At 45.4% G+C, this 14,471-nt stretch overlaps 1 protein-coding gene across 1 annotated transcript in view; it reads left to right on the top strand.

The window, feature by feature from the left end:
• The window catches only part of DPP6 (dipeptidyl peptidase like 6), a 982,502-nt gene that overhangs the window by 930,663 nt on the left and 37,368 nt on the right, over positions 1-14,471 (top strand). The window contains exons 17-19 of the mRNA XM_019508144.1: positions 1,573-1,620; positions 10,991-11,089; positions 13,778-13,847. Of these exons, the coding sequence (XP_019363689.1) occupies positions 1,573-1,620; positions 10,991-11,089; positions 13,778-13,847 (217 nt within the window). The remainder of the gene's footprint in view (positions 1-1,572; positions 1,621-10,990; positions 11,090-13,777; positions 13,848-14,471) is intronic.

Raw genomic sequence — 14,471 nt, forward strand, 5'->3', positions numbered from 1 at the left:
GAGAAGCGGGGGGGGCAATACCCCCAAACAAAATAACAGCACTGGCATATGGATTTAGTTTCTTAACCAGGTCCGTGGTTCAGGCCTTGGTCCTGAAAAGAGATGAGCATTGCAAACTGAAGTTAGTTCATTTGAATGAGTTGACGGAAGCACTGAAGACTACGCCTGGGTTTAAGTGCACGGGTGGCAGTGGGCGAGAACATTTGCCACTTCTCAGGATGAAGCCCTTTGCGGAGGCTTTCAGCTCACTTTCCACGTTCTGTTGGTCAAGGCAACACAGGGAGCATGGCAGAAAGGCACCAGGTTTTCTGAGACTTCTCCAGTGCCAACTTTAAGGGAGGGAAGAGAAAAGGCTTCTGACAAGCCTTCTTCCATTTCCTAAGCAGTTGACTTTAAATGTTGTGGTTTCTTTGGTCAACCCATCCACATAACACTCATGGTTTGTGTGGGAAATCCATGCTATGCATGCTCAGAGCAAAGCCCTGCCTCTAAGATATGAGCCTGCATTGGCTGCAGAGAAAGGAGCTGCATTGGCGATAAGCCTGGCACTGGAGCCAGCAGCTCAGGATGATAACCTGTGCGAGGAGCACCTTGCTTTCCTTCCAAAAAGAGTGCATGTGCCACCACATAGTTGGCTGGGAGTGTGGCCAGGTGCCCTCTTCATTACTGCTCCCTATGTCACTGGGAGAAGAAAAAGAGAACAAGTCAACCAAAATCTCTGGGGTTTGGATGACACTGTGACCATCAGTGAGCTTTCCCCCATCGACATCAACACATCAGTGACAGCATACCCAGCTCATTGAACTCCCAGCATGGAATGGCAGATCCCACCTTTCTACCCATCCTTCTTCTACCTTCAGCAGCAAGGGCAGGATTTGGTCCTTACTTTCAGTTCTCCTGCCAAGCAATGGTTAAATTCTTTCACTTAGCTGCTGCCCACATTTTGCAAGTGTGTAGTGCACTTGCCACAATTTCTACAGCACCTGAGGACACCATGTACTTACGCATGCTCAATATTGCTGCTACATCAGAAGAATAAGAATCAGGGTCAGAATCCTCCTTGCAAAACTGGCTGATCTCAGTAGCCAGATATCACACACTGAGGATGAAGCCGCTGATCTTTTTTATTATTGGAACCAAATAAATAGGAGGAGATCGGGATGGGTTATGTAGTGTCTCTGTAGCAGCAGCTAGTATCTAGGGCATATAAAATGTAAATGCTTTGTGTAATGATGTCTGTGTGTCATTAGAATAATCTAAAAAGCAAGGTATTTTAATTGTGTTTGTGCTAATTATAATGTTTACAAATTAGAGAGAGATGCATTTAGCAGCCCACTGGGAAAGGGCTTTGAAACCTCACATGTCTGGGAGTTTACAGAACTGTCATTTACTCATAGACTGCTATTAATACCTGGGTGATTTTCTTTTGATTGCTTTTCCATGAAATGTAATTCTCAGAGGTCTCTAGCTTCAAGAAATCCAAAAGCAAGTTCATATGTATAAACTTACTTGTACACACGTATCTGCACTTGTGCATTTTCACCAAATGCCTCTTTTCTCTTTTTCTTCAAGGTCCAAGAGTTCCAATAGTGACTGTTCACAACACAACAGATACAGAAAGTAAGTAACAGGCTGAGCTTTGTAACGCTTTAAAGAAAAGACACAAGGCAATGTGATAAAATGCCACCATTCTTTGGTAGTATTGCAGTGATGTGGTAGCTTTGATGATCCAGGAAAAATGCTAGAGGCAAGGATTTTTGTAGGTCCTGTCTTTTAGTGGGCCAGCTATAGAGTTGGGAAGGATATATGCAAGCTTTTAGATAACAAGTAGCATGAAGGGTACTCACTACCTGAAAGTTTGCCTGTATCCCTCCCAGATAGACAATTGGTCCATTCAAAGATATTGCTGTTCTTCAGTAAACTTACCTTGGTGCAGCCCAGACTTTGCCAAAGTGTGGGTGGCATGGACTAGCTGGCAGCAGCTAAAGTGCCACAACAAATTTTTAGTGAGCTAGGAGTAAAGCTCACTACGGCTAGACATGCATGTTTTAATATTCTCTCCTCCTCCACTCTCTCATCTTGTTTCATCTACCTCTTGCACCCTTTTGAAGTCTATACAGTAACTTCTTTGTGGCCTTCATTAAGCATTTGTACAGCACCTACCACAGTGGAGTCCTGATTACTGATAGGCACCATCATAATATAAAAAATAAGTAATAACTGCAGATTGCTGTAGAAGTATAACCCATGGAGGCTAGAAGTCCAGTCAGGCCATGCTTATCTTGCCTGTAAGTGTATCCCGTTGTTTGAAACACTCCAAGAAAGATAGATCGTCACTTTTTAGTGAGTGTAGTCCCCATGGGCCATACTGCCATACCACCGGCTCTACGGGAAACACTTCAGCTTTAACACTGTGAGCCAAATCCATGAGAGAAATGATCAGGATATGGAGCATGGTCACAAATGGCAATCCGATTTGTCATCATGCTGTCTCTCTGCTTTCAGATAGTAAGTATTACTGAGGTAGGGGATTTTCAAAGGCACAGAGGGCAGTTTGGGGCCCACATCCTTTTGAAAATCCACTGGAGCTGCCCACCAAACTCCAGCCCCACTTGGGCTGCTGCTACTCAGTTGCTTACTACAAAGGAAGATCTTTTTCCTCCTTCATTCTGCTTCTCAAAAACAAGGTGCCTGTTTTATTCTGAGGACATATACTGTATGCAAGAAATTACGGTGATACTTGCCACTTCTGCAGGAGTGTTGCCAGGGTAGTGAATTCTCATTAGCACCATTGAAATATGGGATGGGTCTATGCACATGAAGGAATGCTGAAATCTTGCACAGATAGTCCTAGCTGGTTTAACTGCTAGGGAAAGGAAAGATAATCCAGGCCCCCACGAAGCTGTCAGAGGCTAGAAGAGAGTAAACACAGTTCTTGGGATAGATTTGGTGAACCTCCAAAATTAGTGTAGCATTTCTGGGAGTCAATGTTTTCTTGACCCCTTCATTGATAACTGCGGGTGCTGTGTTTTACCACCAACCCCTCTGTTTCTGCCGTGAGAGAGTCCCAAGGAATCCCCCACTGAGGAACAGGGCTGATTTTCAGTTGAAAGAGCATTTTGATAAAGGATATCCGTGTTGGCCAGTACCTCACTCTGCCCCTCAGATAAGTGTAACTTCCCTTTAAATGTGCCAAGATCTTTATACGCACAAAGAAAGACGGCCAGTTCCTTGCACTGAGTATTTACAATGACACTCACTCGCATTACAGTCCCTCCTTGGTAGGTTGACACCACAATGCAGGAGCGTGGGCAGACCCAAGAACAGAGCGCTGATGCAAGCAGCAATCATGAGAGGGCTTCCCAAAAGAGGTGCCAGTGGTGAAGAAAACAAATCCAGCGGTGAATCCAGGGAGGCAGGAGGAGGGGAGTGGGGGCAGTGCCAACCCCTTGGGTTCCCGAGCCGCACTAACACAATTGCTCCAGTAGCCCCTGGGCTGAACCTGGAAGTGGATCATCTGGTCCACGAGAAGCCTCACAGGCCAGATGACCCCCCTCCACGGGCCATATGTTTGACATCCCTGCTTTAGTGAAGTGGAAGGGAAGAGGTCGCCACAGAGAAAGGGGGCAGATTTTTCCGAGCGTAGGAATAGTATGAAAGAGGCTGAGTAGCCAGCACTATCGTTTCCTAATAATAACAAGCCTCTACATTTTAAACAATCTAGCATTGCTTCATGGACCCTGTCCCTCAGATAAACCATAAAATCATATCAGAACAGGCCAGAAGAGGCTCATGATCAGAGGGCAAGAGAACAGGTCTTATGATGAGAGGCTGAGAGCCATGGGACTCTTCAGCCTGGAGAAGCGCAGGCTCGGGGGGGACCTGGTGGCAGCCTATAAGTACATCAGGGATCTGGGGGAACGCCTGTTCACCAAAGCGCCCCAAGGGATGACAAGGTCCAACAGTCACAAACTCCTGCAAGACCGTTTTTGGTTGGACATAAGGAAAAACTTTGTTACTGTTCGAGCCCCAAAGGCCTGGAATAGGCTCCCCCAGAGGTGGTGCAAGCACCTACTCTGGATACTTTTAAGAAACAGTTGGATGCTTATCTTGCCGGGGTCCTTTGACCCTAGCTGACTTCCCTGCCCCTTGGGCAGGGGGCTGGACCCAATAATCTTACGAGGTCCGTTCTGCCTCAATGGCTGTGAAATCTATGAAATCTACTCGCACCCCTTGCTCCATCTCCTATTAAAAACATAGTATCAGTGTCAAAGAAAAGCTCCCCGTTCCAAAACACATGACTTCTCGCATCCTGCTCTCTGCATCCTCCTTGTTCATGATCCATCTCCTTGCCTCCCTCTGTATAGAAGAGCCTTGCACAGAAACAACCTGCAATGCACTGCCACAGATGTTTATCTGAACGTTTTTAAATCTCCTATAGGAATGCAATTATGGTGATGCAAAATTAGAGTTAGAGAAGATGAGTACTTTAGATTTTCAGGGATGCTTGAGGAAGCAACAAATAAAGGTCAGTGCTTGCCTAGGCACAGTTTTATAGAAATGCAAAAATCAAGGTGCAACATAAGTCATATTTGAGACCTAATGCAGCTTTTGTGGGTGACTTACAAATACCGAGTAACAGAGCAGGCTTCGGTTTCAATGCTGTCAGAGAAGATGTGCTGTACGTTTCACCATAATGTTCAGCTGGCCACCCCCTCCAGTTTCCCTTTTTAAATTCAAATTGTTCTTCATGGAGAAATTCTCATAAGTGAGGTGAACAGAAGTCAGCAGTGTCCCTGGGAGAAGTTGCGTTTGAGAGACAAAAATGAAATCCTTGACAAAAATGCTTAATGCAGTGAAATCCAGTGGGTACAGCATTGGACCAGGACACCTTCATTCTTTTCCTGGCTCTGGCTCCTGGTCTGCTGGGTGACCTTGGGCCACATAATATTGCTTCTCTATGCCTTGATTTCTCCTTCTGGAAAATGGGGATAGTGATGCTTACCTCTGTTGTAAAGAGCTTTCAAATTTATGGATTAGAAGTGCCATATAAGAGCTAAAAGATGCTGTTAGCGCTGAAGCATCCTGTACGGAAACATGTGGACACAAGCACAGCGAGCAATGGTAGCACCAGATCACTTCTTCCTGCAAGGGGCTTTATGGGTAAGGAAGGAAACTGCCCCTGCCAGAGGTTACATTTATCATGTTATGGACACAAATTGTAACATGCCACAAGTGCAAACAATTTATGGTGGGATAAAATGGCAAACCAGCCAGAAAGATTTAAACACCTCCTTGAATGGTTTGTATCCCGCTTCAGAGTGAACATGTGGCACATGCTTCAGACCTGGGGCTGCCTCTTGCCCAATCCCATGGATCAGATGATCATTTGGATCAAGTCCCCAGGGCCAGGACAGAGCCGCCCCTGCCTATTGAAAGGCATACCAGATCTGATCTCTCACAGTCGGGTTTCCTTCACCATTCCTGCGGAAAGAGCTAGCTTTTTGTTCCATTTAGGCTAGTGAGCCTAAACCAAAACTGCCCCTTTTCTTTCTTCAGTCCTTTCTATTTAGCCTGTGTGTTTGTGGGAAGTCACTGCCCAGCCAGGACATTTTGTTTATAAACGGGAAGGTTTCTGCACTCACCTGGAGTTTGGCTTTCCCTTATTTGCTGGCATGGCAGGCAACAGGAGCAAGGAGCACGAGCCAAAAATCATATGTTCCAGCCATATCCTTCTTCCCCTGCCCAACGGGCAAGAGCAGCAAAGTGCTTGGATACCTGAGCTCTTCTCTGCGTCTTCTCTGGGGTTGAATTATGATCCTCGGGCTCTGCAGCCTTCCCCTTCTTTCTTTTTGGGCTTTGGTTCCTTCTTGTTGTCTTCTGCCAGCTCCTCATCCCCTTTCTGACATGCTTCCCCCCTCAGCCATGTAGCATGGCTAGGTAGTGAAGGATGCAACAAGCCAGGACTATACCTTCTGAGGGTGTGCCGTCATACTCCGCTTGGTCAGCTGGAGCAGAGCACACAATGAGAGGGTGAGGACTGGAGTAATGTATATGTAGTGAGTAGTGTTGTGCATCAGTGCCTCCATGCAGCCCTGCCTGTGTAACGGCAAGCAGTCCACTCAGAGCCAGACAGACTCTGCCAGGTATTTTTCACTGTCTTCCTCTTGGGCATCTTGTCTCTGATTCTCCCACGGTATGTCTAAACCGTGCCTGATCCTAGTGGCCCCATGTGCCTTCTGTGGTGGCTGTCTGCACCCCCTGCCTGCAGCAGCAGCCTGCGTATGAGATGGCAAGGTCCAGGCTGCGTTCCAGAGGGGTGTTAGACATGGCAGGTTTTTCCTCACTTATAGCTGGGACCTGTTATGGGACATAAGCAGAGGCTGGGCACCTCTCTGCACCAGTTTGAATCACAAAAGAGCCTGAAGACAGTGCTTGCAGTGGGTATCCCAGAGCCACAGTCTAGGTGCTTAGGGGACTTTACAGTCCAAAAGGAGGCACCTAATGCCTTTAGGCATATAATATGTTTGGGGGCCCCTAGTGCAGGGACAGTTTGCATGTCTTTCTGGTACTTAGGCTGCTAAAGTTTACCAGAACACCCTTTATGCTTCTACTGGCCCAAATTTTTATCCTGGCCTGAAAGGCTGCCAGAAACACTTTCCCCAGTCGTGTGCTTTGTTAACTTGGTGAACTGTGATTTTAAGGATGGGAGGAATTATATGAGCTCTTCTCTAATGAGTGCTCCTGATCTTAGCTTCCCCCTTTTCCTTTGACACCAAGAAGTTTGTTTTTTCTAAAAACACCACGTACAGAAAAGAGAATTGTAATGGCAATGGCAGAGAATTGTACGCCTGTGTATATTATTATAAATGACTCTTAGGTGTGTCTTGTAAGAGCCACCATAGCATATTAAAAGCAAATAAAATGCTTGAAGTAAGGGGTATAAAACATGCCAGAGCTGTAGTGCACTTGGGGAGTGATAGTATTTGCTGCATAGATAATTAGATGCAGGCACACACAAAACTCATCCTCTGTACTAAAATATCTGATTTTTGCATTTGATTAGCATTTCCCCTGGTCCCTCATTTTCCAGCATTTTGTTGCTTTTGAATAAAGGAGGTAATGATGGCAGTTGGATGTTACTGAATGTATTTATTTAATTTTAAGGCACTACTCCATAAAGGGAGTTTGTCTCGGTATTCTGCAATCATCTGATAATAGTGAGTTGCACTGACTATTATAGCATGCTTACATTTAATTAAGCAATGACCATTTGTACTTCACAGGCTAGGGTTCCCTATGGCCCTAAAGCAGAAAAGAGGGTCCTTTAGGAGATATGCCAGTCTTTTCTTATTTCCTCTACTCTGTTTCTGCCTTTCTCTGGATGCAATTATATGAACAAATAAAATGGCTTTACTGAACTCCCCTGTGTGGCAGACCTCTTTCTGCTGATAAAGCTAGTTGTGTGGGCCATAATTAAATGAGAATCCTAATATTTAACTAAACTTAATAGTCTGTTGCTTTGGAGCTTTTGTGGGGGTTACAATTTCAATAGAGATGAGGCAGGCTTTTCAGAAACAAGTTGAATAGTCTTTGAACCGATATAGCCACTCGCTGAAAGATCTGTGAAATGCATTAAATCACTGGAAAAGCATGTTTTTGTCTCGTGCCTGCTTTTATCTAGTCATTGAATAGAGGCACAGATAAATATGAGTCAGGACATGAGCACGAACTACTTACAGTAATATTTTTGTGGGCGGAGAGGATACAATAGTGTGCAACCAGAATTGTCACCAAATTGAATGTGTAATTTAGCATTGGGAGTTTCCATATTCTATCTGGACTTTAATATTAAATATGGCATATTTATAATCATCCCAGAGAAGAAAAACATTTGGGTCTGATCCTCAGCTGAAAGACCCTGAAGGTGTTGGCAAACCCAGATTTGATTTTAAGAGGGATTGCGTTAGGGTGAACTGAAGGATGGGTCCTGTAGAAGATGTCCTTGTAGGTGGAGTCTAATGCCTCCGTGCAAGCAGAGGAAACCTAGCTCCAACTCAAAGCCACCGAACCCGACCTTCCCGTGTCAGAGGCCGTGTATCACAGAACGGAGGGAAGGAATAAACTGCCTCTCTGTCAAGAAGGGATCTTGTGTCAGAGCTCTGGCACTAGGGGCCAGGTCCAATGCTGAGCTCTGTGATACCTAACGTTTTAGGTGCCTGGCCCTCCCTAGCTGAGTTGATCACCTCTGCTCCCTATGTGAGCCCTGTGAAGGGGGAGAATGAGACACACAAAAGCCAGTCTGCCAAGCGGGGAGCTGCCCAGAGTTAGCCAATAGAAAAAGAGTGAGGATGGGATTGTGCCTTAAATCCACCCCTTTCCAGGGCTCAGGCTCCTTACTCCATCCTACTAGGAATCACTTCCGGTCGCTCTGGATTAACATCCCCAAGCGTTCTCTGGAAAACGGGCGCTTCATCAACACAGCAGGAGTCCCTCTTTCCAAGGGTGGCAGGTGTCCCCTATTATACAATATCTCAGTGGTTAGAGCATTTCCCCAGCGTGTGGGAGGTGCAGTTTCTTTTTCTTTCTGTCTGAGGGGATTCAGACCCCCAGCTGACTAAACACTTGACTCAGGATCGTTTGGTGCTAATGGGGAGAAATTTTCCAAATTTCCTGTTAAAGCTTTTCCATTTTGCATAAGAGCATGATTCGCTGGACCAGGGAGAGAGAGCAAGAGGTGGCATGACTCTGGGCACATCTACGTGTGCGGCGGACTGCTCAGGTGTGACTGTGCAGTCATTTAGTACTTGCTTAACCATGCTTTCTGCCACTCAGCTTATGAATTTTAATTCTCCGGGCATGTAGAGAAGAGGGTTAGAGAGGGCCCTTACCCAGTATAGAGCCTAGTGTAAAGCCAGGTGGTTAGGCCTGAAGGATGGGTTTGGCAGAGATAAGAATCAAAGCAGGGTCTGCCACATCCTGGAAGAATATGCTAATCAAATCACTGAGCTGGGGCTGAGACTGGCAGCGCTCCCACTGCCTCTTGGAAGCCCATATTTTCAAAGTGGTGTTGGTCACTACATTTTTGCAGAGCCCAATTCATGTTCCAAGAATCCCTGCAGGATAGATAGGCCCTTCAAGAGGCGTAGGTGGAGCTTTTCCCCTGGGGAATCATGCCTGGTTTCTGGATCCAGATTGGACTAAGTCTTCAGCTAGCCACTGGGCTGTGCAGACCTGTGAAGCTGGAGGCACTTCTGGATATGCAGGCAGGCAAAATATCAATCTTCTGCAGAGGTGTTCAACGTCATGCTGAAAATTGAGGTACCTATGGAGGTTATGCAACTTTAGGGTTAGGAGGCACCTGAACGGTGATTTTGAGCATCTACATTTTGGACTTAAGCAGATGAATTCACTACAGTCCCTTTTGGAATCTGCTTTGAGACCTCTGCCACAGCATCTAGGAATTAGGGAGTTACAGCTGGATGGACGTAAGGGAAGCCAGGACCAGGCAGGTACTTCGTTGGAGATGTGTTGGTGCTGAGACCTGCTCATTTGATAGCATCCCTGCAGAGACTTTGTTTTTTTGGACTGACCCTGACAAGCTGCAAGCTCCCAGACCAGGAAGGTACCATCAAGATCCCAAAGTGTGGTTATGGTTAGATCTATCCAGCCCTTACAAGTTACTGGGAAAAGCAGGACTTCCCTCAAGGAGAGGGGAAAAGACAGTGAGTCTTACCAGAGATGTCGAGAGCAGAACCTGGACTGCACGCTGCCCTGGCTTCCTCTCCCCCTACCGCACGCTGCTGCTGGGTGTCCCTCCGAGCTCTGCCAAGCAGTCAGCCACTGCTGGGCACACGGAGCAGCTCCAGATCAGTTGTTACACTGTTCGGAAAGGAGGAACACAGCTGCTGGCCTACTGCCTGGGAGCGAGGAGCCAGCCAGAGACTATCTTTAGCGTAATAGGCTTCATAATAATAGGACTAAGGTTGCTGCCCAGCAGGAAACAGCTCAGCTGATCAGCATTCAGCTGCAGCCTGGGTGGGAGGGAAGGAGGTGGCACCTGGTGAGCATCTTTCTGGAGGAAGGGACAGCTCAGCAGGAGGCAGCGAAACAGCTGAAAGGAATGTGTCACCCTAGGTAACTGCCTGCAGGGTAGAGCCACGCCACTATCTAGCACCCGAGCATCCCATGAGAGGTGGCGGGAGCTGGGCAGCCTCTCTCCCGGGTGCTGCAAGTAGGACATCCATAACGGAGATACTCAGTTATTTTCCAAAACCTAGGGTTTAGTCTTTTTAGCAGCAAAATTCTTCCACAACGCATGCAGCATCCCTTCATGTTGCTCTTTGTGCGTGTCTGTAGTGTAAGGCTGAGGATGATTTTAAAATGGAAAGACAGCTTAGCTGCGATTCGCAAAGCTGTGCTGTGGACAGTGGACGATGCTCTATGTAGAGACTGCTAACTGCTTCCTGTTGATTTCCCATGCCTGGAGAACTCACCAACAGAATATTTTCCTCTAGAGTGAAAATCTGAACAAATGTACATTTGTGCACTGAAGAAAAATATCCTCTTTTCCCATTCAGTGTGAGCTCCAGAGTGAGCTTTTAAAATCCATGGATTTCACCCTTCTCATTGTTGTCTCTGTCTTTGTTTTGTGCAAGACTGAAACCCTGCTACAGCAACTTGATTTTGAAGGCTAGATCCTCAGCTGGTCTCAGTGCAGTACCTCATGAGTTTCAAGGGATGCCAGTTTACACCAGAACTTCATCTGGTCCAAGGATGATAATGAACATCTCTGGATCTGATGTAGGTTTTAGAAGGGTACAAAGTAACTACTGCATTTTAACTGTGCATCGCACATCACAGGCTTTTGTGAGGACTGTGTGCATCTAAAAGAAATTTGCATTGCAAACATGAAGGGCTTACATAAAATGTTAAGAGGCTGTGTCCATGAACTGCTACATCTGTGTTGTTTTCATCCTTTTTCTTTCAGAAATCTTTGAGCTGGAGGTGAATGAAAATGTGCAGTTGGCTGTAAGTGATAGGCAAATGCCTAAAGTGGAGTACATGGAAATCAGGATAGATGATTACAGTAAGTCTGTCCGTCTGTCCTTTTTTTTTTTTTTTAATGTTATTGCTCTGAAACGGTACAATCATCTGAACTAGATTAGCAGGGGAAAACTTACTTTGGTTCTCAGTTAAGGCAGCCACTTTGGGCAGCTCTGCATCCGCACACTCTGTATAGAAGGAAGTCATTATGAGAACAGACAGAAGGAAAAAAGATGAATATAACTGTTATCTTTTAAGAAAAAAAAAACACACTGGGAAATGACATGGTGTGGATCTGCCTCTAATGCAAGAGGCAGTCTCTCCAGCCAGGCCTGTTTATTATTGAAGATAAGTTTGAAATGGTATGTTGCATGTGCTTTTTAGCTCCAAGTGCAGCAGCCTCTTACTACAGAGCAGTAAATTGCAGTGAATGGAGCAGAATCACCAATGGGGAAACAGCCGTGATAAAGACTTTCGGTCTCAATAATTAAAACTTTTCCGTGCAAACCACGTGAAGTGTTAGACATCGGAAGACAAACAAAAGTTTAAAGGCAAAAGCATGGGCAGGCTTTGCTTTAATTACAATAGAGAAGAATGAGTCTAAGAGTTGTTTAAATTAGCATTTTTAAAAAAAAAAAATTTGGTGCCACTTCTTAATTAAGTATTCTCTCCTCTTCTATCTGCAAAAAGGGGGGGGGGGGGCGGGAAGTAAAGGATGGGAACAAAGATACCAGCAAATATACCAAGTAGATGTAGTTAGGGCCTAAAAGTCCAAATATTCCCTACCAGCTTCCTTTCCTGCACCTGCAGCATTTGGAAGAGCATCTGTTTTGTTACAAGCGCACATGTGCAAAACCCCTGTTCAAATTCTCCGAAATGTTTACTGGTTCCCAGCAATCCTCCTCTCTGCAGATACTTGACAATTCTGAAGAAGCAACCAAGAAGGCAGGCCTGAAAATGTGTCCATTAACATTTTCCTTGTGATTGGAGTAACTGAGGACTAGTGTAGGCAGAGTAATATAATATATCCCTTCAGATATGATATGGAATAACAGTAAGCAATAAGGTATGCTGGAGAGCGTGTTACTGGGTGCGTCTACGCAAGATGCTTTACTGTGTATTAGACTAATCTAATGCACAGCAAAGCATCAGCATCTACACATCCACAGGACTTACTGCACGGTAAATTAGGCTAATGCACCGTTTACTAGTACCAACGTTTACTAGTAGATTAATGATACATTAGCTACTGTGCAGTAGTTCATGTGTAGATGCTGACAGGGTACAATTTGCTCCCAGTCAGCTTAGGCAACAGGGGAGGGAGCTGACTGCAACTGTAGCACTGCTCAACTCCTGGCTGTCCCCGAGCGTGGGAAGGGAGCAGAAGCCGATGCGCTGCGCAGGAAGCAGCAAGGCTGAGGGGACAGAGAGCTCCCCACTGCCTGTGCCTGGGGACAGCTGGGAGCTGAGCAGCGCTGGGAGCAGGGACATAACACTGACAACAACCTGTCAGTAATATCCAGCTCTATCCAGGTTGCTTGAACCATCTCCCGATTATAGTTTACATTTATTCCTAATAATTCAAGAGTTGTTGCTAAAATTCTTAACTGCAAATGTTGTCTGCTCTGGTTCACTGTGTGTACACATACGTATGCGTGCACACGGGCATTTGTGTAATACAAGTAGACAATAACCATGTGCGTGTTTTTGTGTTCCCTCACCATGTTTCCCACAGTCTGCCCAAAAGGCTGAATGGGACCCAGAACCGTGCCTGCCATGTTTATGTCTCTTTAAAATCAAGGAGCTGTCTTTTCCATCGATCCAGTTTGCAGTCCATTAGCATTCAGATGGAATAACTAATTAAATTGAGTGTCAGAAAATGACTGCAAAACAGACCACGTAAACCTGATGGTTAATCGGTGTATTAATTCTATTGAAACTGGTGCTAATACTGATTTAATTGCTGCGCCTTTGGTCATCTGGACTATAGTTAATGTTTTGAAAACAAATGTGCTTTTGTGAATATAGAAAGTGTTGACGTGAAAGCATATTCTCATACCAGCGTGTGGCCGAGAAGAGCATATAGCTGCAGTTAAACAAAGTTCTGGCAGGTGCCATAGCACAACTTGGATCTAACTCACCTCTTTTTTACACTAATTTGACACCACTGTAACTTCATTGACATCAGTTGATTTACCTCCTGATTTATATTATACCAGAGTAAGTGAGATCAAAATTGGGCCCCTGAAATTTAGGATTACAAGGGAAATCCTGTAACTGTCTTTAAGCCCCTAAAGCAAGAAAATCTTCCATGCCATTGACTATGTTTTATTTGGCATTTATATCCTGCTTCCTTTTAGCTTAAACTATCCTTTTTCACTCCTTCCTCCCTCCCCCACCACCCAATAGTATTGATTCTTGGCCATGTCCTTTATCCAGCTGCCTAAAGGGAAAATTATAGCTTTTGCCAGATATTAATTGCATGTTGTATAAGTGATGCCTGACTGAACAGGTCACACTGCACTCTAGGTTTAAATTTCTTGTCACCGTGGTTATTGCAACGAGAGCCGTATTCTTGACCACACATATCTTTCTAGAATGTTATTTATCAGAGTATCTTATGAAATGTCATTTTATTCCTGTTATATGACTATAACACCATAAAAATCTACTATAGTTATGTTGACATTTCCATACTAAAACTATTTAATTATCTGTTGCTTTTGCCTAGAACTGCCATTGCAAATCTTAAAACCGGCAACCTTTGCAGACACTGTGCACTACCCTTTGCTACTGGTTGTGTAAGTTTTCTTTCTCTTTTTTTCTTTAGCTGGAGTACACTAGTGCCTAGGCTCCTCCACCAACACCAGAGCCCCCTTTTTCCAGAACAGGATACAACAAAGTTTCAGTCCACCATTTAGACCCTCAGCCCCCTCGTCCCTAGCCTTAGGGGCAATGACATTCTACAGGTACATAAATTGCTGCTTCTGGGCATAGGCACTGCACCACTGCCTGAGTATTGATAGTGTTGAGATGCTTGGCCAACCACAAGGCTAAGGTTCCTCAAGGTGTATAGTCAGTGCATTCTTCCATGTAGCTTATGTGCAGGGCAAGAGCTGGTAGGCACCCTCAAAGCACAGACAGAGGGGAGTGTTATCAGACCTCTCACTTTACACCCTGTATCCTAGTTCATAGATTCATAAATGTTAGGGGCTGGAAGGGACCTTGCAGATCATTGGGTCCAGCCCCACCGCTCTAGGCAGGAAGACAACTGGGGTTAGGTGACTCCAGCGAGGTGACTGTCCAGTCTCCTCTTGAAAACCTCCAGGGTAGGTGACTGCACCAGCTCTGGAGGGAGCTTATTCTACAGTCTGGACACCCTGACTGTGAAAGAGTTTTTCCTGGTATTAATCATGAAGTGGCCT

This window comes from Gavialis gangeticus, unplaced genomic scaffold (assembly GCF_001723915.1).
Source record: "Gavialis gangeticus isolate Ggan-Ray unplaced genomic scaffold, GavGan_comp1, whole genome shotgun sequence".
NCBI lineage: Eukaryota > Metazoa > Chordata > Crocodylia > Gavialidae > Gavialis > Gavialis gangeticus.